Source organism: Xyrauchen texanus, chromosome 46 (assembly GCF_025860055.1).
Source record: "Xyrauchen texanus isolate HMW12.3.18 chromosome 46, RBS_HiC_50CHRs, whole genome shotgun sequence".
NCBI lineage: Eukaryota > Metazoa > Chordata > Actinopteri > Cypriniformes > Catostomidae > Xyrauchen > Xyrauchen texanus.
The window spans coordinates 27,251,544-27,276,758 of NC_068321.1; the positions used below are offsets into that span (position 1 = coordinate 27,251,544).

Below are 25,215 nucleotides of genomic sequence, written 5' to 3' on the forward strand. Positions count from 1 at the left end.
TTTTAAAACCACTTAAAAAAATCTCACCTGTGAGTACTTTCCATTGGAAAAACAAAAGAGAAAAGGAAAACAAACAGCTGATACGCTTTAGCAATATTAACAGGCTACTGTCCACATACAGCAGATAATAATACCAGCGCTCAAAGCTACACCTCCAAACGGACAGAAACAATGGACACGCTTGTCTACGGGACGTCCTGACAAACAACATCAGACCCACTGCAGAATCAATCCCGGTGTATCAAAAAAAGGATTGTACATTTACAGAAATAAAGTAATAAAACGGTAATCAGTGCATTATTAAATGCCGGAACAAAGAACATATTTACAGCTTTCTTCACATTGGCATTTTTTCTTATACAAAAAGAAGCAAATTGAAGATTTATGTAAAAAAACAAACCAATTAAAACGACATTAATAAACATAAAGACTCATTTTAACTTAGTAAACATCATAAAATGCATATAGCTTTTGAAGAACTCATTTTTCACCCCCTCTCGCGCTGGTCAAACGCTACCAGTGCTCTGATTGGCTAAGGGAGTGGTCACAACGAATACCACCGTAGATAGGATAACACACATGTGCACATATAGTCATTTTATAACATGGTGATGCATGTTGGTTTCTTTAAAATCTTTTATTTTCATATTTTACTCTCAGCTATGAGAAGTTGTACATGGCCGATCTCATTGAGATAAGGACCCATCGCTACACAAGGCAATCGTTCAATGTAATTCCCCTTTTGAAATGTATCGTCTTTTAAAGAAAAACAAAGCGGGCACCAATTGTTTACTTTGTCCTTAAAGGAGCAGTTACACCCGAACGTGAAAATGTATGAAAATATTCGCAAATTTCCATTTTTGGGGCGAAACTGCTCCTTTAAAACATCTAAAACGACAGTTTTCGACAAGAAACGACAAACGGAAAACGGAACTTTCGGTGCAATAAAAATGCATGTCTGTATGTTTTCCGAATCTCAAACCCCTTTTCCAGTGTCTGCTCTTACGTCTCTGCACATTAACATTAAGCTAGGTCACGATAAAACGAACGCCTTTACATTGACGACTCTAACGTCTTAGAGTCAATAAATCCATGCTATAATATCCTCCCTCCATTTACACATCACATCTGCCTATGCAGGAACCAAATATACTCCTACGAAAAATGGTACATCAGCAAGTTACAGAGCAACAGACAGCAAGACTAAATCACAGAAGCCAGAAACGTAACAAAGCGGAATAATCGTGCTGCTTTGCACTCGCTATGATCGACACTTCCTGTTTCCGTAAGGGCACTCTCATCTACCGAAGCGTCTTATAAAATGCGAATATCACGATGACCGATTTATACAAATGTGGCTCTACATTTGACGTCTACGAAAAGCCAAATTCAGCCTTCATGATCTTCTACAACATGCACCCCCGATCCATACTTATATCTGTACATCCGACGTGTCCATATACATCATTTGGACAACTATTAATTCATCGAGGAATTACTCTTTATCGTAATCCGCTAAACCAAGAAAAACAGGTCCTACTAGTCCTACAAGATCCCTTTAAAAACAACACATCACAATCTCTACTTGTTCTTCGACAGCTTCTCTTTGGTATGGAGTTAAGGCTGGAGAAGCAACACGGGTTTGCTCTTTGAAGTTAGTCATATATCCTTGTAAAGAATATCTAGCCATCACCATACCATAGTCATAGAAACTAGCAATCTGAAATGATGCACTAAATAAAGGTGGACGGAGTTAGTTTGAAACATTCTGGAAACAGGGCTGGACTGGGAAGAGAAAACGGCCCGGGATTTTACATAGCAACTGTCCCAAAAGGCTGTCCTTTTCTGCATATCGCGGCGGCTCATTTTAGCTTATCGTGGCCCATTTCGCGCCCCTGCTCGGTTCTCCCGATGGCCAGTCCGCCCCTGATTGGCCCCAAAGTGCGTCGGACCAGTCCAGCCCTGTCTGGAAACGTCACTGTTAATTCACAACAAAAGATCCTTTTTTTAAGTGCACCTAGATCGTTATTTTAAGCAACTGTTAAAACCAGAACACTTACATCAGAGCATCCCAACAAAGCATTTTATGAAGCGGAATAAGGCCTTAAGACTCTAGAAATAAGGCAAGCGAGTCTTCTCTTCATCTTCTACTTTTTTTAAACATATATATAGCCAAAACAAACAAACAAACAAACAAACCTCCCCAACAGTTTCAATTTAAGAGTACAAGTGATATGGCCATAAATACCTTTTTGCCCAAAATGTGTGAATTCATTTTGTCAAAGCAAACGGCTGATGAACGGTAACGCGATTTTCAAAGTCAGCACCAAGTAGCACCTAAAATCTTTGCAGTTCACTGAACTGACGATTTGCGATATGTAAATGTGATATCTCCGCTGTACTTGCGATATTTGGGTACACTCCTTTGCAATTGGACAACCTGCCGCACTCCCAAAGCAACGATAAAAGACACTTGAACGACTGTCTAGAAAGGGAGTTATCACAAAGTCACTTGGAATATTGCATTTGGTTGAAATACAAGAGCGAATTACGCATGCAGGTTTTCATTGTCCACTATGTTGTGGTGGACCCCAATATAAAAGAGAGTGAAATAATCAAGTTATGATTGTGATTAGATCTTGGCGCTATTGCTTAGATGCTAGCGGCTGTGGCTCAGGTGGTAGAGCGGGTCGGCTGCTAATCGCAGGGTTGGTGGTTTGATTCCCGGCCCACACGACTCCACATGCCGAAGTGTCCTTGGGCAAGACACTGAACCCCAAGTTGCTCCCAATGGCAGACTAGCACCTTACATGCAGCTCTGCCGCCATTGGTGTGTGAATGTGTGAATGAGTCGCAGTGTAAAGCGCTTTGAATACCGCTAAGGCTAAAAAGGCGCTACATAAGTGCAGACCATTAACCATATTAAATGTACATTACTACCAGTTGGAACCAGAGAAAATACTTGTTATACTGTCGCTGTAAAACACTTCTAAAATACGGAAATGACTGCAATGATCTGTGAAATCATACGACAGAAATACAAACAAAACAAGATCAAAGCACATGCCTGACAGAAACTTCAGTCTGGCACTTTATACTGGACAGTCCAAAGCGTCCAGATTTTTGTTGCACAAACACTTCATTCGACAATTTTTGATACACAAAATTACACAATAAAAAAAAAGAAGCTCAACAGAAGCCATAAATATAAACGACAACAACAACGTCAAAAGAAACAGTAAATAATACTATCCCAACATTTCCACCGTTGGCTGATCTTTGTTCTCCAGCCAATCGAATCCAGCGGAGTTCACAGTATCACTGCAAATCTGCTGAAACAGAGGGTCGTTCTTCAGTTCTTCCAGTGTGGCGTCTTCATATTGGTCCTGCTGTTGACTGGGGTCGAACAGCAAGTTGGGGTCCAAAGTGTTTAGGTCGTTAATGCTACTCGAGAGATCCGAGGTCAACCGGATATCATTGGAGAAGTCAGAGGCAACAGCACTGAGCTCTGACGCTACTTGTCCAACGAGTTGTGAACTGGGGTTGAGTCCGTCCTCCCCCAAGAGATCCTTAACGGTGTTGTTAAAATCCAGCTGCTCTTGTTGCTCCTGGTCAACATCAACCTGCTGCGAGGTTTGGGGTAACAAGTGCTGCTTGTTGAGTTCTGCATCTTCTTGTAACTCTGGTTGGTTCGGCAACTGCAACTGTTGGTCCTGGAGTTGCAACTGTTGATCCTGATGTTGCAGGTGTTGATCTTGAAGATGCAGGTGTTGATTCTGGAGCTGTTGATCTTGCATCTCCAACTGTTGTTCTTCAAGCTGAAGCTGCACTTCTTGTTGCTGCAGCCCGGAGCCTGATTGTGCTTGGTTGTCACCACAGGAGAAGGTAACCTGTTCCTCTTCCATGCTTATGAGGTAACCAGTCTTCTGGAAGTCAAAAGGTGAAGGGCTCGAGTTCAGAGGCAGTTGCTGGTTCTGATGATTGGGGCCTCCAGAAAAGCCCTGTGTGGTCTCCAATATTTGGGTCAAGTTCATCCTTGCTGTGTAATTTGCAGGAAGGTTATTGACGCCCAGTCCTCGCACTGCATCATCTCCATCCGTGTCCATCTTGCTGAGGAGCACAGTGGTGATCTTGGCGCTATTGCTTTGCTGTGCCTGGTGACTGACGGGCAACAGCTCAGACTGCATCATGATATTTAGTGGCACGGATTGGCTCCTCTGGGCTAAGCTGCTGGCACTGACCACTGATTGGTTGTTAGAGAGAATGCTCAGGACCTCAGATGTCAGGGGGCAATTAAAGGGAGACACAACAGATCTCAGGGTTGTGACTGTTTGTGCAGTGGTGCCACTAAGATTGCGCTGACGAACCGCCGGGCTGACACTACGACACCGGAAAGTTCCACTGCCTGATGTAGATGTGCTTCCTGTCCCTTTGTTGTCCAACGGAGCTGGGACAGCAAAACTTTCATTCTTGATGCTAAGGGCTGTTTGCTGTCCTTGTGGCACAGGAGAAACAGTCATCAACCTTACCAAATTTCCATCCTGTTGCCTTGACTGAGACTGGAGAGACTGACCTGGGATGGCAAAGGCGTGTGGTTTGCGGAAGTGATCCTCAACCAGATCCTGGTAACTTGGCAGGATACTAATGGTATTGTTGTTCGAGATAACAGGAGAGCCTGCGGTGCTGTTATACCGGTTGTTGATCCACTCTAGTTTAGCTTTATCCGGATGGGTTGCCATCGGCCTTTGCATGGGTTTCACTGGACTGCTTGACACAACACTTGCATCATGATAACCGGTTATGCTCGAGTTAATAGGAGTGAACGCAAATGGGTTACGGCATTCAACAGGGCTTGGAGGGACACTGCTGCTGCAGTTTGAGAGAGGAGTGCTGATGGGTGTGTGGCGTCCACCCAAGATGCTATCCACAGGGGTTACAGGTGCCATTCTGGAACAAGGACTCTCTCTGGTCAAGCTATGCCCACCTGGTAGCATCTCAGAGGTAGGAGTTGGAGTCGGAGTTGGTGTCGGGGTGGGCGTAGGTGTTGGCGTGTGGATCGGTGTGGCGCAACTATGGGAGGAGTGATAGAACTGTGTACTGGTCTGATGGGGCGACATCATCGTTCCTTGGCAAACTGTGGATTGACCTTTTAGGGATATGTCTACGCAATTTAGGTAGGATTGCAAACTGCTATTCAGCTTCATTTGTTCCTCCATCTGTACGAGTTCTTCTACAATACTATCCTGGGTCATATCATCATCATTGAAGGGGAAATAGTCAATGCTAGCTTGAGCTCCTGCAAAATCAACAATGTCCTGTTGAAGAGTGAGCTGACTAGAGGCCTCTGATGCTTGGGCCATCAACGGTAAGGGATTAGCTACAATCTGCTTGTGTTCTGCTTGTATCTGTTGCGAATAGTCTTGTAATGAGCTCTTAAGCTCACTTACAGCAGATGCCTCCTGAGAAACTTCACTGGTGACCCGTTGGTGACTAGTGATTTGCTGCAGTAAAGAGTGATCTGAAATTGTGCTATTACCGGAAGCTGTTTCATTAGCGCTAATTTCAGCAACCTCATTGTCCATTTGTGAAGAGCTCTGAGGATTAACAGTCTGAGAGGTGGCCAGGGTTCCAATGGGAGTATCGGAAAGAGCCAGGATTTGAGACGGAAGAGAGCTACTCTGTCTCAGTGTCACTTTGCACGGAGCACTCTCTGGTCTCGCTGGGGTTCCTGGTCTCTGGATCTTCTTAGCTGCTATGATTAGACCAGGTCTAGTATTGTTGCCAACATCCAGAGGTTGCTGTGAAATGAATACTCTTTTAACTGGGATGGTATGCATTTCCAAACTAGACGCAGAACGCTTTCGAGGGCTTCTCAGACCAAGAACAGCATCTTTGGGAGAAGTGCTTGCAGTTGTCAACATACCAATGGATGCCAATTCAGCATCTGCATTCTGGCTAGTAACGGTTAAATACAAAGTACTTTCCGGCTGATGATTGTTTTTGTTATTGCTGAATGGGGCAACTGCCCCCATGATTGTACTTGATGGGGTTGATGAGTCACTCTTGGCCCTGGATACTCTCTCAGGCACAGGCGATGCCTTAACAAGAAGAGATGGTTCACTGGAAGCCCTAAATTTAGTGGCTCTTTCATTCTTTTGTCCTGTACCTGCCCCTGATACAGTGCTTTGTTTGTCAACAGCAGTAGATGAGTCATTCACAGCTTCAAATGTAAACCTGACCTCACTGGTTGTTGTGGACACTGATGGGGTTGGGGTCATGAAAGTTCGCCCAGCTTTCCCGACACCAGGTGACTGAAACGTGGTGGTAGGTCCACCATTCTGAGCTTGCTGGGTTTGGTTCAACTCTTCCTGGGAAATTGTGCTACTGATGCCCGCTGAAGCGGGTCGCAATGGGGTCGGAGTACTACTACTACTGCTACTACTGTTGGGTGCTAGCGATATTGCAGTCATCTTGACCACATTTACTGAACTAACATGAGGCGTGGGCATCACCGTCTTGATGGGGCTGTTGGTGATGAGGAGCGTTGGGGGTGAGCGAAGTGCAATTGCGCTTGTGGCAGAGGGTTTAGGTAAAATCTGGGCGTAACGGTGTCTGGCCAACCTGTCACCGACTGGGCTGGCAGGGACATTCTGGAGTGTTTTTGGAGACTGCCTAACAGATTGTGTCACAACCTGGAAGTTAACAGGTACAACTTTTCCCTCTGCCGCCCCGACAGGACTTGGAGAGGTCATCAGTTGTCTGTTTCTCTGAACCTGCAAATAAAAAATGAAAAATGTCGACATTCTACAATCTGAATCATAGTTACTCATTTCTACCCTTAGAGAGCCACGTCCCAGTAGAGTTTAGTTCCGACCCTGGCACACACCTGGCAGTAATTTTCAAGTAAACCCAAAAGAGCATTTCAATAGAATTGGAACTTAACTCTAAATGGATATGGCTCACCAACAGATTTCTGAACATCTCAAAATCTCCTTACTGTGATCGGACTTGGCACTGCTGCTACCACAATGCCTATGGTTGGTTGAGGGGACAATAATGCAGAACCACCAGATGTGAGGCTGGATCCAGGAACTGGTGTGCCCGCCTCTGCCCTCCTGACCTGGGCTTCAGAAGGCAAAGGAGAGGTGAGCTTCTGTTCTTGCTGCTTCTTCTGGATCTTACGCTGCAGTTGCTGTTTGGCATCTACAGAGGGCGAAGGGAGGGTCTTCACTTGTGGCTGGAAAGCGTTGGCTTCGCCAGTCGGCACAAACGCAGAGGCTGGCGTAGGGGTTTTCATACCTGCAATTGTTATCAAAAAGGATTTAAAACACTGAGTTTAGTTGGGCAGTACTCTTTCATACAATAGAAAAGATCACCCCCCCAAAATGGCACCAGGTTTGCACATTTAATTGCACACAAGGTCAAATCCGTTTCTTGCCTGTTGGGGTTCCAGTCATAACAGTCAGGGCTGCCATTGACTTTGTGCCGATATAGTGACTGTTGAGCAGAAAGCGGGCGAGCTCCTCCACACTGTCAAACTGCCGACTCAGAACCTTTTGGGCCCATTCGCACACCAGACCACACGCTGCAGAGCGCATCTCATCCTCGGCGCTGGGAGACTGACCCGTCGACTCCAACAACTCACACTAAAGAAGGGAAACCAACGGCATGAACTACATTTGCTTGTAGCAATAATAGTTTTAATCAAACAAACTGAAAATGTCAAAACTGAAATGACATTGTTGTTGTAATTAAGCTATTTAATTCCCTCTTTTGTGGTTTGACATGAAAGTGATACTGACCCCATCTCCCGATTTGTGTAAGTCCAGGTTCGGGAGCGACGGCATGTGAACAAACGCTTTTTTCCTCAGTCCACTGTAGCAGTACGTGATTTGGTTATGGAAAAGATTCAAAAGGCCTCTAGTGCGAGCACAAATGAACTTAATAATGCCATACAAGTGCGCACATAAGTAGACAGCAAACCAAGTCAAACTCGTGCAAACAAATATCGTGCTTGTACCTACGGGTGGGCGACATACCGGTTTAAACGAAATCCAGTAGAAATGTGTCGGTGGCAAATAGCATTTAACTATTGGATATTTATAAAGTTGTCTCATTGCAATGCACATGCATACCGTACATTTATATTGCTATTGACCACAAAAACAAACAAACAAACATGCAAAATACATTTTCACTTATATCGCCAACCCCTTCTAGCACCTAATGTATTTCTAGGGTACATCTCAATCTAGGGTACAAATATACAGTACATGCATTTTGCACACTAAAGGATATTTTGATTTCCCCCTCATGCCCAAACGGCGTGCCTTCATGTTAGGAAAAACATTTTTCATGATTTTTCCAAAATCAGCTGCACTTAAAGGATGGTAGCCCAGATTGTCGCAATAACTCCTGCAACACAGAACGTGTCATTGGATAAACACGCAAGTAATGAGTAGCGCTAACACGATCTGTCCATCACTGCCGCGTTCAAGCACACTCACTTGTATTCGTCGTACACCTCTTGTTTTGGCAGTGAGGTTTCGGGGTGCTCTTCCAGGTGATTCCGGATCCAGTTGAACGCGTACATCTGTTGAGTCCGGCTCGACGACATTGAATTCTGGTCGCTGAGGGGAAAACATTACGAGACTTGAAATATCGTTGCTGTAGCTTCAGAAAACGGTGTGTATGCTTTCTTTGGCCCAGTAAAAAACTTCACCTCCATGAAGTTGCACCTCATGTAATTAAATAATCACCCAAACTATTCCATTCGTTTGTGCTGATTTGTGCCGCAAAAATGAAGGTTTGTGCTGGTTTGGTGTTTGAGATATTAAGCAGTGTTTTTTGGGCGGTGTGACGTCACTCTCCACCCCATCTCGCTCCAATCCATTCAAACCAGTGCTGGACGTTTGTGCTCGATTTGTGCCGTTAAAACAAACGTTGTAACTATTTCCCTTCCTTAGATTTAGCAATGATGTTTTCAAGAGTGGTGACGTCATTCTCCACCCCATGTCGTCCAAATCGCCCCAAACCGGTGTCATTCGTTTGTGCCGTTCACAACAAATATGAAATGTTGTTAAAAATATCCCTTTCATGACACGAGACTCTTGTGTTATTTACATTCTATATGTGTTCAAATAAATATAATTTGTTTGATCTAGAGACACGAAACCAACTACAAAACTCACAGAATATTATTCTTTATACAGCACAAGACTTGTTTTTGGGAGTACACGTTCAGTCCTTTATTATAAAGAATATTTTTGCAAAACAGCAGGAAACCGATGGAGTGCGTACTCCAGGTAGGGAAGGAGGTATTGCCCCAAGTGAAGGAGTTCAAGTACCTCGGGGTCTTGTTCACGAGTGAGGGGACAATGGAGCGGGAGGTTGGCCGGAGAATCGGGGCAGCGGGGGCGGTATTCTGCCCTGCAAAAGCAAAAGACCTTAACTCACTAGAGTGTGAAACTGAGAAAAATGACTTTAAAGTTTCTGTTTTGTCCAGACAAAAGTATTATAGGTAGGACTCCCAAAATTTCACAACTAGTTGCTATACTGAAGAAATGTTTGTATGCAAAAATCTTGAGCTCAAAATTGACCTTTGACCCTTGTTTGGCAGTTAATGTACTCTGCCTTTGTATCATGTGCCAAAAATCAGGAGTCATGCAAAGGCAAAAGGCCGTAACTGACATATAATCAATATTTTCTTGCTGTTCACCATACTTACATTATTGTATTTGTTTTAAATTATATAGAAGACCTTTGGTTGTTCCTATTTAGTGCTATAATGATCAGGATAGTGCGGCAACACTAACACCGTTAAACAGTATAACAGATAAGTTACTTTGCAGTACAGTATGTACAGTATGAATAAATACAATAAATATTTTCAAGCCGGTTCTCGCCTCCTTTCCATTGATCCCTTTACACTGGTGCCAAAATCCGGGAAGGTAGTAGAGTTCTCGCTGCTACCGTCCACCCCAACGAGGAGCCCAGCCGCCTGAAAGAGGACGATGGCCGCCGACCGCGAGGGGAGAAGGGGCTCCTAACCGACAGCCTGGAGCGGTCAGGGCCGCTGCCAGGGACGCAGTCGCAGGGTTTAAGACCGCCGACCGTGAGCGGGGAGGGGCTAACTGCCGACCGCCTGGAGCGGGAGAACCGCTGCCAGGGGCGGGGGAGACCCCTTCTGTTCCCCGAGAATGCGGCGGGGCGTTCCGTCCGCCAGGGGCTGGAGGTCTGCCTCTGATCCGCCCGGAGAGGCGCGGCTGTTAGAGGGTGGAGGAGTGGCCGAGGAACAAGCTGCGGCATATCGGAGAACTGGCGAGTAAGAGTTTTTTTTTCTTCCTCAATGTAAATAATATTTTAATTAACAACATAAAACAAGGACACAAGCACACGCATGACGGACATGTCCGTAAACGATCTCTCTCTCCCGCACGATCCTCTGCAGTCGACCTTTATCCCTCTCGGGAGGCTTGATTAGCCTAATACGGGACCGGGTGTGTAGGATCACGACCCCGCCCTCCGCCCTGCCACAATCTCAAACACCAAACAGCACAAACCTTCATTTTTGCGGCACAAATCAGCACAAACGTATGGAATAGTTTGGGTGATTATTTAATTACATGAGGAGCAACTTCACAGAGGTGAAAACTTCATATGGCAAATGCTTTAAAGTCATGAGGGTGAGCAAATAAACCATTTCCCCTTTAATATATTTGTAAAGTTGTAGTACCATATTGGAGGACTGGCAGACGCCCTCTGATTTTCAGATCTATTGGACATCATGTGGGATTGAGGATGACATGATGGACACATAAGCAAAAACAAATGATGAAACACAGGAAAGCTGGATATTGCAATGTCATAATTTACACAATTGTGAAATGATTAGTTCATATGACTCAGTACAGCATGTCAAATGAAAGTGAAAACAACAACAAATGCAAAAGTTAGGAAATATTACCAAAAATAATCAAAACTGATTTGACTTGATTTTGCCTCCGATGCATTTCACTAGATATCCATGTTGTAATGAAGGTAAACGCTATGAGTCAGTAAGTCTACAGGATCTTGAAAAGCACTAAATCACAGATGGTTTGAGGTGTTAAAATAAAAGGGGGATATGGAGGATAACACCGATGTTTGAAGGAAGGACGCACCTTTTGTCATTGCCACTGCTGGGACCAGAAGGCAACTTGAGGTAGAGGAAGAGCTTTTCGATGTCTGTAAACTTCTCAACATCTTGCTGTATGAACGACACAAGACAGAATTACGAGTCATTATTGTTCGGCATTATTTTTACTCCGCATGCTAACACAGATCTAAATTATAAATATCTGCAATGCAGTTTTCCCTAGTGCAAATGTCCATTTCTCATGTCAACAATTGAGTTACGACTAGTAAAAATACACATTTTCGATATCTGAAAATTAATAGTTACAATACAATTTTTACTACTTAAGAAGTATATTGCTGATAATTGTATTTGTAATTACGAACTATTCGGAAATTAATTATAGATGCTTGTAATTGCATTTTGAACAGAAGGAAATGACAGATCATAGTGAAACATTATGACTTTTACTAGTTGAAATTCCATTTTTGTGTTTTTCCGTGGGAAAACTGAGCATTAAACATTAGTTATTCCATTGCTGATATAAAAATGTGCAGTTTAACTTGAGAAAATGTTATTAAATAAATGTAAATTCGGCTTGCCGTAACACATAGTCCTTAACTTAACGATTGCGTCTCTTTAATTCATTTTTAAGTGTAGACTTGTTAAATTTGCCTGGATTTCTATAGTTTGGACTAATCTGTCTTCTTAAGGAGTTAAAGTCAAGGTGTTTCATTTTCCAAAAAGATTCATATTCCCAATTCATTTTGGCATTTATGCATAGAAAAAAATAAAAAATAAAAGAAGTTGACAAAATTGCTGTCATTACCATACTGAGCCCCTTAGAGGACAGAGCAGGAATTTCGCTTCCTGAAATAGTTTTGCGTGCCTTCGCAATAGATTAACCATAGTTTTACTACAGTAAACACACTTTAACCTTGATAATCATAGTGAAACCATAGTAATAATACAGGAAAATTAATGGTAATAAAATCAGAATTTTGTTGTTATTATGGTTTTGCAACAAATGGCATAAAACCATAGTAACAATAAGATTAACAATGGGTAAGCATGTTTACTTAATATAATGGTTACTACAATATTACTACAGTAACACCAAAACCATGGTTTCCGCCAAAAATAAATAAAAAACATGGTTAGCCTACAAGAGTCATTACTACAATATTAATATAGTAAAACTTGATTTCCGATAGAAACTATGGTTACTACAGTCTACAATATTACTATAGTAACCAAACTATGGTTACTACGGTCTACAATATTACTATAGTAACCAAACTATGGTTACTACGGTCTACAATATTACTATAGTAACCAAACTATGGTTACTACGGTCTACAATATTACTATAGTAACCAAACTATGGTTACTACGGTCTACAATATTACTATAGTAACCAAACTATGGTTACTACGGTCTACAATATTACTATAGTAACCAAACTATGGTTACTACGGTCTACAATATTACTATAGTAACCAAACTATGGTTACTACGGTCTACAATATTACTATAGTAACCAAACTATGGTTACTACGGTCTACAATATTACTATAGTAACCAAACTATGGTTACTACAGTCTACAATATTCCTATAGTAACCAAACTATGGTTACTACAGTCTACAATATTACTATAGTAACCAAACTATGGTTACTACGGTCTACAATATTACTATAGTAACCAAACTATGGTTACTACAGTCTACAATATTACTATAGTAACCAAACTATGGTTACTACAGTCTACAATATTACTATAGTAACCGACAGAATCTATGGTTACTACTAGTGTTGTCAAAAGTACCGACTTCGGTACCAAGTCGGTACTGAAATTTTAAAAATGTGACGCTTTGAGCGCTGTTGAGCGGAATCGTAAACACTTCTGATTGGCCATTGTGTTCTCGCGCTCATCGGATATGTCTGTGATTGGCTACAATGATCAGCGCTTCAAAACATGTTGTAAATATACATCAATGGCGCTCTTCACACAGCGCTTGCACAGATACACACAGGAGCGTTTGAAAGCAGGACCGGTCCGCTGATAGACTGCTGCTTGTGCTTTCAAAAGCTCCCACTCCCGTTTTTTAAAAAAAACTTTCAAACACTTCCGTGTACTCTCAAACGCTCCCGTGCGTTGATCATTGTAGCCAATCACAGACATATCCGATGAGCGCGAGAACACAATGGCCAATCAGAGGTGTTTACGATTCCGCTCAACAGCGCTCAAAGCGTCACATTTTAAAAATGTCAGTACCGACTTGGTACCGAAGTCGGTACTTTTGACAACACTAGTTACTACAGTCTACAATATTACTATAGTAACCGACAGAAACTATGGTTACTACGGTCTACAATATTACTATAGTAACCGACAGAAACTATGGTTACTACGGTCTACAATATTACTATAGTAACCGACAGAAACTATGGTTACTACGGTCTACAATATTACTATAGTAACCGACAGAATCTATGGTTACTACGGTCTACAATATTACTATAGTAACCGACAGAATCTATGGTTACTACGGTCTACAATATTATTCTAGTAACCGACAGAAACTATGGTTACTACGGTCTACAATATTACTACAGTAACCGACAGAATCTATGGTTACTACAGTCTACAATATTACTATAGTAACTGACAGAAACTATGGTTACTACGGTCTACAATATTACTATAGTAACTGACAGAAACTATGGTTACTACGGTCTACAATATTACTATAGTAACCGACAGAAACTATGGTTACTACGGTCTACAATATTACTATAGTAACCGACAGAAACTATGGTTACTACGGTCTACAATATTACTATAGTAACCGACAGAAACTATGGTTACTACGGTCTACAATATTACTATAGTAACCGACAGAATCTATGGTTACTACGGTCTACAATATTACTATAGTAACCGACAGAATCTATGGTTACTACGGTCTACAATATTACTATAGTAACCGACAGAAACTATGGTTACTACGGTCTACAATATTACTATAGTAACCGACAGAATCTATGGTTACTACAGTCTACAATATTACTATAGTAACTGACAGAAACTATGGTTACTACAGTCTACAATATTACTATAGTAACCGACAGAAACTATGGTTACTACGGTCTACAATATTACTATAGTAACCGACAGAAACTATGGTTACTACAGTCTACAATATTACTATAGTAACCGACAGAATCTATGTTACTAGTCTACATATTACTATAGTAACAATAGAAACTATGTTACTAGTCTACAATATTACTATAGTAACTGACAGAAACTATTGTTACTAGTCTACATTATTACTATAGTAACAATAGAAACTATGGTTACTACAGTCTACAATATTACTATAGTAAAACAACAGTTAAACTTTGGTTTTTGTACCATAAAACCACAACCAAAAAATTATGTTTATTACCATAGTTTTCGATTTCCAGTCTTATCACTTTGGTTACACCATGAATTAGCGGTCGAGCCGATAGTGGATTTTGCTGATAATGAAGTTGGTGGGAAGCGCAGATAACCGATTAATCGGCCGATACAATTTAAATTATAATAATAATTTCTTATACTTTCTTTACTATGGTGGGCAAAGAGTCCAAAATGAATAAAATCCCAGATGCTGTTTTTTGTTCAAAGTCCCAATAATTACCAGAAAAACAAAACAAAAAAACGATTTGGTGCATAATGCAGGACTTTTAACTCTAAAAAATGCCCAAAACACACCAGGGACTTTTCTTATAAAATGATGCCACAAAACTATAGGCAACTATCGGCACGAATTAATCAGTGAAACCGATATATCGGTTTGCCTCTACTACGAATATCATGGATAAAATATGTTTATTGTAGTAAAACCATGTAAATTTATTGCGAGGGAACGCAAAACTATTGTGAGGGCATGGAAAACTAAAAAAATTTGTTTTTTTTTTGCATGATTTGTCAATTATCCCTTGATATTGTAATTGCAATTAATTTCAATTCGTTTTTCAAATTACCTTAAAAAACGTTTTTCAAATTATGAAAAAAAGTTTTTTTTACCGATTTAAAACCGATATATCGGTAAAACTAATATTATTGCCTCTACTACAAACAGGACTGGGCTGGTAATCTGGCAAACCGGGCATTTTCCCGGTGGTCTGCCGCACTTTTGGGGCAATCAGGGGCGGACTGGTCATCGGGAGAAACGAGCAGGTCGAAACGTGCAGGTCGAAACGTGCCAAATGGGCCACGATAAGCAAAAATGAGCCTCCACGTTATGCAGAACGGACTACAAAACGGTGCCGTGATATGCAGAAAAGGCCAGCAAACACTAAACACCCCCACCCCCCCCAGTCCAGCCCTGACTAAAAATATCATGTTTAAAATATGTTTATTGTTAGTAAACCAAGGTAAATTTATTTTGAGGGAAAGCAAAACTATTTCAGAAAAACAAGGACATTATTAAGATTTGATTATCATGAAAATGAGATGTGACAGTTTGAAGATCAGAAATGTTATCAATTTTAAGATTTTTACACTATCAACTGAAAGTAGCTTTATTTAACATCAAACCGTTCAGTATTTAAGGATTTTAACTGAAGAATCACCTGAATTTAAATTTGGGCCCTGTGCACATATCCGCGGCTATGACATCACTGTTTGCTCCTTCATTCTTTTCCGCGAGGTTGGCGGACTCTAACAACAGACCCCCTCGAGTCTGCCAGGCACACAATACAGTCGCGTGTCTGCGCATATGAGCAAACCTGCAGTCCTGCTCTACTCGCAGCCGGTTGCCATGTAAACCCTGACAGTAAACACGCATGTCAACGCTGACACACTAGCAACACGTCTCATCAGCGCGGGCTCCGCCCACCTCGCTTTCGATTGGCTCCCGAGATGAATTCTTCTCACCTCTTCCTATTCTATTTGCCTCTGTTGCTAGGGGTAACTGGCACTCATGAATGGGGTGAGGCATAACAGCCAATGAGCATTAAATGAAAAAATAAAAGACAAAATTCACTGTTGTTTCCTAAACGTACAGTGTGATGTACCAGGTAGAGGTTATATATCTTTAAGGTACCAAAACTAGCCTAATTCTTTGTCGCCAATGGAGCCGTTTGACTCTTTTAAAGGATCATTCTGGTTATTGAACACTTTTAAACCCCTGGGATTATAGATAAGCATCATTGTAGCAATGAATACATTCGATATGGACGAGCTCTTAGTTAAACATGCAGTAATCATCCAATATCTGGACTCTGATTGGCCGTTGAGCAGCAACAGGTGTCACTGGCTACATGAAGGGATGGGATATGTAGATAAACAATTATATTTCTTACAAATACTAACAATATTTAGTACATTTCCTGGTATTTATCACATCGCTTTTGCTAAGAAATGGCTTCTATTGCAACCAAACATCCATTGTTGCTTTTCAGAATTTTTAAAGAAACAAACAAACAAATAAACAAATCAGTTAAATAATCATGTTTATAATAAAGGTATGTTTTCCACACACTTTTCACTAAATGAACGCAAGGAAAAAATTATCATTAATAATTGTTAATCAATTTTATCAATAATTATGATTTTTGCATGATTATACCAAAAATCATAATTGTCAATTTTCCTCCCTTTTCATTTAAATTAATCGAATTAACTCTATGGACCCGCCGCACTATAGCGCAAAAAATATTTCACTTAAAACATTTAAGTCTCTGTATACAGTACGTAAATTCTGCACTTATTTTATGTAAAATAACAAAATAAGGCCTCAAAACATTCGCGTTGCTAATTAGCGCCCTCTAGAGGTAACGGAGTAGAAATATTTATATAATAAAAGTCCTTCACATAGCATAAGTCATATATGAAATGAAAGCTCTCATTCTCATGAATGTGACTGTACAGTTTATTATGTTGCACTAATATCACAGTTCAAAAGATTTTCAAAAGAATCACTAAGTGAAATATGATTTCTGTAAGTCAAAAAATATTAACGCCTCTAGACTTCTACAAAATGATCCATTGTTGACTGGCTTGTGTGAATAATCCAATGTTATATATTATATGTCCAGAACAAAATATGCCATCCACAAAGAAAAGCATGCTAAACGATTAATGAGAACTATTGATGATAAAATGTTATATATGATCTAGGACTGCCACTAACGATTATTTTGATCATTGATTAATGTAACGATTATTAGAACGATTATTCTACTATTATTGCAGCGGTTAATCGTTAGCCCTTAACCGATTATTCAGCTTGTGCCCGATTTAAAAGTTGTATTAAACATGCTTACTAACAATGTTTTTGGACACTATGATCAATTATTATTTTTATGCTATAAATATTAATCGCTTTGTCGTCAACACAAATATCTAACACGATTGGGAGCAGAGACACCTTATTTACACCCAGAGATATATCATATGAAATAAGAAAATAAAGTACATTTTTGGCTAAATTTCTGTGTGTGTTAGGCTGAGAGTCTATTATAATCTATATCATTAAAAAACATTCGCCAACATAAACCGTAAACGTTAAAATACTCACCGATATATCGGTCTTACCGATTAATTGGTCCCGAAAGTTACTTTATGGAACTATCGGTTATTGGCTTGACTATTTCTGGCTTGTTTATACTTAAAAGTCCCCCAAATCTTGAGAAAATTAGATTTTGTTTGCATCTTCAGCACACGCAGATCATTTACAATCTGATATCATGCAACTACACAGATTGTTTCTTAAATAAACTAATTTACTTAAAACAACAACAACTGTTTACTTCTACTTTTTTGTTTGTTTACGGTTTTAAAGTCTAATATGACACGAATCTCAAAGCTAAATGATTTCTTGGATCTTCTGCCAACACGAAAGACCTTCTTATGATTTCCAGGAATCATCCTCCATAGGTCCATATACTGCATATATACTGTCCAGGACATTTTATGCACCCAACAAGTGAAATATTTAAGCAAAAACACGTGTCCATTTAAATCGAGCATTTATTTAGTCATTTCTGTGTGTTTTTAACAGAAGTTTCTCACCTCCAGATAAGCAGAAATGCTCAATGGCAGTGGAACGAAAAGACACATTCGCCTGTTTTCTCATTAGAAATAGGTACATTTCAAAATATCAGTGTTCTGGTGACAAAAGCAAAGTTTGTGGGGAATAATAGCCATTTTCTATACTTTTGAGGAATAAGATATTAGAGAATAACACTTACTACCCAGGAACACAAATTGTGTTACATAGCGTAACTGTGACCCCTTCTGGAGAAGCCACTAGGGGGCAACAAAAGAAAATGTAAAGGTGCGTTCACATACAACGCAAAGAAACCTTTCGCCTCGCATTACTCACGTGAGTTTGAACGCTGGATTTTACATGTGTTTAAACACATTTGTGTGAGTATTCCACTTCTTGAATACGCAAATTAAGCAATTGTGGGTGTTCGAGTCGTGCCATAAGGAAATAAAAAATCTATTTGCAACTACCAACCGAGTTACAAAAAATAACTACCACATTAATCGGCAAAACCGATATATCGGTCTACCTCTAATTATTAGTATGATGAACCAACCTGAAATAATATGCAAATAAAATGCAGATATTCAGCCACGGATACAAATGGTAAATAATCACAATATTTTCTGAATTGAAAATGCCATGTGAGGTCACGTGACAACTACACAGCATGAAAAATGTATCATTGCATACGGTTTCACTCATTACTCTTTTCTTAAAACAAGTACAGTACACGTTGCTCTATAACTGACATCAACACATGGTGCGATTAACGTTCCAGTTATTGCACACAATTATTTGCTCATTAAAGACCAAATGAGCCAAGGCAACAGCAATATGATCAATACACACTAATATGCCATAAATAAATGCATTAATAATATAATTATGAACGTAATATAGTTTATACGCCTGAGTCTTCGCATCATGTTGGAATTACTGCCATTATGCGATTGTGATGTCATAGAACTCAGAGTTCCACGTCGGAATGTTCTCAAAGCTCTTAGTTGTGCATTTATCGGCTTCGCATGAGACTGTTCGAACACTCCGTTTTATAATATTAAACTGCGAACGTCTCTAACAGAACTACATGTGTATTACTTCATGACATGAGAGACTTACCAATATACTCTCCACTTTTGATTGCACCGATTTGCTGCAAATGAAGACAAACAAAGATTATTAAAGCATTTGGGTGCAGGAACACGGGGTAAGACATGCTTATGGGACGAGTTGCTGATGATTGGCAGGGTTGCTATTAGAAGTGGTTACACTTGTTTTTTTCGGGTTAAGCTCAGTCGACAGCATTTGTGGCATAATGTTGATTAGCACAATCAGTCACAAATGCTATTGATTGCGCTTAACTTGTGTTGAACCCAGAATATTCCTTAAAGATAAAGAACTTGTAGAAAACACAACAGGTCTTCATTAACTCATTATGAACGGCAGTGTCAAAGGTCAAGTCCGGACAGGTGTGTTTATAGTTCACCTAGCTATTAGGTCACTATGGGTGTTTTTATAAAGTGATTGCAGAGGGTTGGTTACACATCTCAAAAAATGTATCAGAAAAACTTTTATCTAAAAATCATCTTCATGTCTGATATATACATGTCATTCCAACACTCATTAGACTGCTGTGACTCCACTAAACCAATTTATACCGATTTTATCCAGGAAATATTAAATTAATTGGACAACCCCCCTGGAATGAATTCAGAAATGGCATGCAAACTGAAATCACAAATCCCATTATTCTAAAACAGACATCCAATGCGATTGAACTCAGGCATCCCCATGCAACGAAATCAGGCATCCCCATGCAACGACATCAGACATCCCCATGCAACGAAATCAGGCATCCACATCCAACAAAACAAGACATACACATGCAATAAAATCAGACATCCTCAACCAACCCAATCACATATCCTATGCAACAACACCAGACATCCTATGCAACAAAATCACAAATCCAAAGCAACGAAATCAGGCATCCCCATGCAACCAAATCAGGCATACACATGCAATGAAATCAGACATCCCCATGCAATGAAATCAGACATCCACATGTAACCAAATCAGACATCCCCATGCAAAGAAACCAGACATACCCATGCAACGAAATCAGACATCTCCAAGCAACGAAATCAGACATCCCCATGCAATGAAATCAGACATCCCCATGCAAAGAAACCAGACATCCCCATGCAAAGAAACCAGACATACCCATGCAACGAAATCAGACATCCACATGTAACCAAATCAGACATCCCCATGCAACGAAATCAGACATCCCCATGCAACGAAATCAGACATCCCCATGCAACGACATCAGACATCCCCATGCAACGAAATCAGACATCCCCATGGAAAGAAATCAGACATCCCCATGCAAAGAAACCAGACATCCCCATGCAAAGAAACCAGACATCCCCATGCAAAGAAACCAGACATCCCCATGCAAAGAAACCAGACATACCCATGCAACGAAATCAGACATCCCCATGCAACGAAATCAGACATCCCCATGCAACGAAATCAGACATCCCCATGCAACGACATCAGACATCCCCATGCAAAGAAACCAGACATCCCCATGCAACGAAATCAGACATCCACATGTAACCAAATCAGACATCCCCATGCAATGAAATCAGACATCCCCATGCAAAGAAACCAGACATACCCATGCAACGAAATCAGACATCCACATGTAACCAAATCAGACATCCCCATGCAATGAAATCAGACATCCCCATGCAATGAAATCAGACATCCACATCCAACGAAACCAGACATACCCATGCAACAAAATCAGACATCCCCATGCAATGAAATCAGACATACCCATGCAACGACATCAGACATCCCCATGCAACCAAATCAGACATCCACATCCAACGAAACCAGACATACCCATGCAATGAAATCAGACATCCCCATGCAACGAAATCAGACATCCCCATGCAACGACATCAGACATCCCCATGCAAAGAAACCAGACATCCCCATGCAAAGAAACCAGACATACCCATGCAATGAAATCAGACATCCACATGTAACCAAATCAGACATCCCCATGCAATGAAATCAGACATCCCCATGCAATGAAATCAGACATCCACATCCAACGAAACCAGACATACCCATGCAACAAAATCAGACATCCCCATGCAATTAAATCAGACATACCCATGCAACGACATCAGACATCCCCATGCAACCAAATCAGACATCCACATCCAACGAAACCAGACATACCCATGCAATGAAATCAGACATCCCCATGCAATGAAATCAGACATCCCCATGCAAAGAAACCAGACATACCCATGCAACGAAATCAGACATCCCCATGCAACGAAATCAGACATCCCCATGCAATGAAATCAGACATCCCCATGCAACGACATCAGACATCCCCATGCAACGAAATCAGACATCCCCATGCAAAGAAACCAGACATCCCCATGCAAAGAAACCAGACATACCCATGCAACGAAATCAGACATCCACATGTAACCAAATCAGACATCCCCATGCAATGAAATCAGACATCCCCATGCAATGAAATCAGACATCCAACGAAACCAGACATACCCATGCAATGAAATCAGACATACCCATGCAACGACATCAGACATCCCCATGCAACCAAATCAGACATCCAACGAAACCAGACATACCCATGCAATGAAATCAGACATCCCCATGCAACGACATCAGACATCCCCATGTAACCAAATCAGACATCCACATCCAACGAAACCAGACATACCCATCCAACGAAATCAGACATCCACATGCAATGAAATCAGACATCCACATGTAACCAAATCAGACATCCCCATGCAATGAAATCAGACATCCCCATGCAATGAAATCAGACATCCCCATGCAATGAAATCAGACATCCACATGTAACCAAATCAGACATCCCCATGCAATGAAATCAGACATCCCCAAGCAACCAAATCACAAATCCTATGCAACAACATCAGACATCCAAGGAAACCAGATATCCACATGCAATGAAACCAGACATCCCCATGCAATGAAACCAGACATCCCCATGCAACGAAATCAGACATCCACATGCAACTAAATCAGACATCCCCATGCAATGAAATCAGACATCCACATGTAACCAAATCAGACATCCCCATGCAAAGAAACCAGACATACCCATGCAACGAAACCAGACATACCCATGCAACGAAATCAGACATCCCCATGCAACGAAATCACAAATCCTATGCAACAACATCAGACATCCAAGGAAACCAGATATCCACATGCAATGAAACCAGACATCACCATGCAATGAAACCAGACATCCCCATGCAACGAAACCAGACATCCCCATGCAACTAAATCAGACATCCCCATGCAATGAAATCAGACATCCACATGTAACCAAATCAGACATCCCCATGCAAAGAAACCAGACATACCCATGCAACGAAATCAGACATCCCCATGCAACGAAATCAGACATCCCCATGCAATGAAATCAGACATCCACATGTAACCAAATCAGACATCCCCATGCAAAGAAACCAGACATCCCCATGCAACGAAATCAGACATCCCCATGCAATGAAATCAGACATCCCCATGCAACGACATCAGACATCCCCATGCAACGAAATCAGACATCCCCATGCAAAGAAACCAGACATCCCCATGCAAAGAAACCAGACATACCCATGCAACGAAATCAGACATCCACATGTAACCAAATCAGACATCCCCATGCAATGAAATCAGACATCCACATCCCATGCAATGAAATCAGACATCCCCATGCAACAAAATCAGACATCCCCATGCAATGAAATCAGACATACCCATGCAACGAAATCAGACATACCCATGCAACGAAATCAGACATACCCATGCAACAACATCAGACATCCCCATGCAACCAAATCAGACATCCACATCCAACGAAACCAGACATACCCATCCAACGAAATCAGACATCCCTATGCAATGAAATCAGACATCCACATGTAACCAAATCAGACATCCCCATGCAATGAAATCAGACATCCCCATGCAATGAAATCAGACATCCCCATGCAACGAAATCAGACATCCCCATGCAACGAAATCAGACATACCCATGCAACGAAATCAGACATCCCCATGCAATGACATCAGACATCCCCATGCAACCAAATCAGACATCCACATCCAACGAAACCAGACATCCCCATGCAACTAAATCAGACATCCCCATGCAATGAAATCAGACATCCCCATGCAATGAAATCAGACATACCCATGCAACCAAATCAGACATCCACATGCAACCAAATCAGACATCCCCATGCAACCAAATCAGACATCCACATCCAATGAAATCAGACATCCACATCCAATGAAATCAGACATACCCATGCAACTAAATCAGACATCCCCATGCAATGAAATCAGACATCCCCATGCAACGAAATCAGACATCCCCATGCAACGAAATCAGACACACCTATGCAACGAAATCAGACATACCCATGCAACAACATCAGACATCCCCATGCAACCAAATCAGACATCCACATCCAACCAAATCAGACATCCCCATGCAATGAAATCAGACATACCCATGCAACGACATCAGACATCCCCATGCAACCAAATCAGACATCCACATGCAATGAAATCAGACATACCCATGCAATGACATCAGACATCCTATGCAACCAAATCAGATATCCCCATGCAATGACATCAGACATCCTATACAACAACATCAGATATCCTATGCAACAAAATCCCAAATACTAAGCAACGAAATCAGGCATCCCCATGTAACGAAATCAAACATCCACGTGCAATAAAATCAGACATCCTATACAACGAAATCACAAATCCTATGCAAAGACATCAGACATCCACATGCAACCAAATCAGACATACACATCCAATGGAACCAGACATCTCCATGCAACGACATCAGACATACCATGCAACTAAATCAGAAATACACATCCAATGGAACCAGACATCTCCATGCAACGACATCAGACATACCATGCAACTAAATCAGACATACACATCCAATGGAACCAGACATCTCCATGCAAAGACATCAGACATTCTGTGTAAATTAAATTAAAGTGAAATATCTCATGCAATTAAATTAGACAGTTTAATGAGTTAATGAAATGCTGATGTGTTTTCTGATTTCTTCGATTAAAAAACTAAGAAAACAAACAAAACAAGTGTAGCCACTTGCCATATCCTTTTATCAGGACATGACCTATAAGCAGGTCTTCTTTTTCTCCAATCAAACATCTCGTGCAATGAAATCAGACATCCTGTGCCATTCAAATGACAACAGACGTTACATTAAACAAAATCACCCATGCCATTCAATCAAACATCCCATGAAATGCAATCGGACCTCACATGCAATAATATGAGAGATCCAAAACATCCGATGCATCAGACACAAGGTGTGCTCGCGCTCTCTCAGGACAGTGATGTTTTCGAGTGTTGTTGTGATCGGACCTCTTACCAAATTGAATTCTTGATCTTGTTATACTGCAGCGCCGTCGCCTCGGGGGTCTGTAGCGCGGATCCGGGAGCACCGGGCTGTTGTTGTTGTTGTTCATCAGCCATCACGGTGAGATTCATGCACGGAAGGAGAAGGAGGATGAGGAGGACGAAGAAGAAGACAGTTTCAGCATGTAGGCCTCGTTTAAGCGCATAACGCCCGCAGCGGAGATCAGACGAGCCTTCAGCGGCTGTGTGGACCGAGCAGCGGGGTCCCGGAGGGCGGATTCGGGCGCATCAACAGCAGTGAAAAAACACGGAGATTTTCGGTGCGGCGGACACAAACAGCCGCCACAGACCGAGCTGCTGCGGGCAGGCGGGGACTGCGCATGCGCACAAACGCGTGCGTGTTCTTTTTACCCTACCTAGTACTTTTGGGGACACAATTGTTAATAAAATGTTACAAAATAAAAAATAAAACCAACAAAGGATCCCATGAACCAAAACGAACTACTAAGTAATTTTTGTAAGGGACCTGTCTTCACTTATC

General features: G+C 41.2%; 1 protein-coding gene across 1 annotated transcript; it reads right to left on the reverse strand.

The window, feature by feature from the left end:
- Positions 1-24,998, reverse strand: LOC127638197 (DNA-binding protein RFX7-like). The gene is made up of 10 exons (XM_052119622.1): positions 24,688-24,998; positions 19,284-19,317; positions 11,163-11,248; positions 10,736-10,774; positions 8,508-8,630; positions 8,299-8,415; positions 7,803-7,887; positions 7,439-7,646; positions 6,998-7,299; positions 1-6,773 (listed from the first exon to the last, which is right to left on the reverse strand). Exons 1-10 carry the CDS (start codon positions 24,804-24,806, stop codon positions 3,249-3,251), a joined length of 4,638 nt encoding a protein of 1,545 aa, XP_051975582.1. The 5' UTR covers positions 24,807-24,998; the 3' UTR covers positions 1-3,248.
- Between the last annotated feature and the right edge of the window lie 217 nt (positions 24,999-25,215).

Excerpts from the sequence above, each read along its gene's own strand:
- LOC127638197 (XM_052119622.1), bottom strand. The coding sequence starts at position 24,806 with ATGAATCTCACCGTGATGGCTGATGAACAACAACAACAACAGCCCGGT. Across the intron at positions 8,631-10,735 it reads TCTGCCAGTCCTCCAATATG|CGACCAGAATTCAATGTCGT; the intron begins GTACTACAACTT and ends TTTTCCCCTCAG. Across the intron at positions 7,888-8,298 it reads GGCATGAGGGGGAAATCAAA|GTACTGCTACAGTGGACTGA; the intron begins ATATCCTTTAGT and ends TAACCAAATCAC.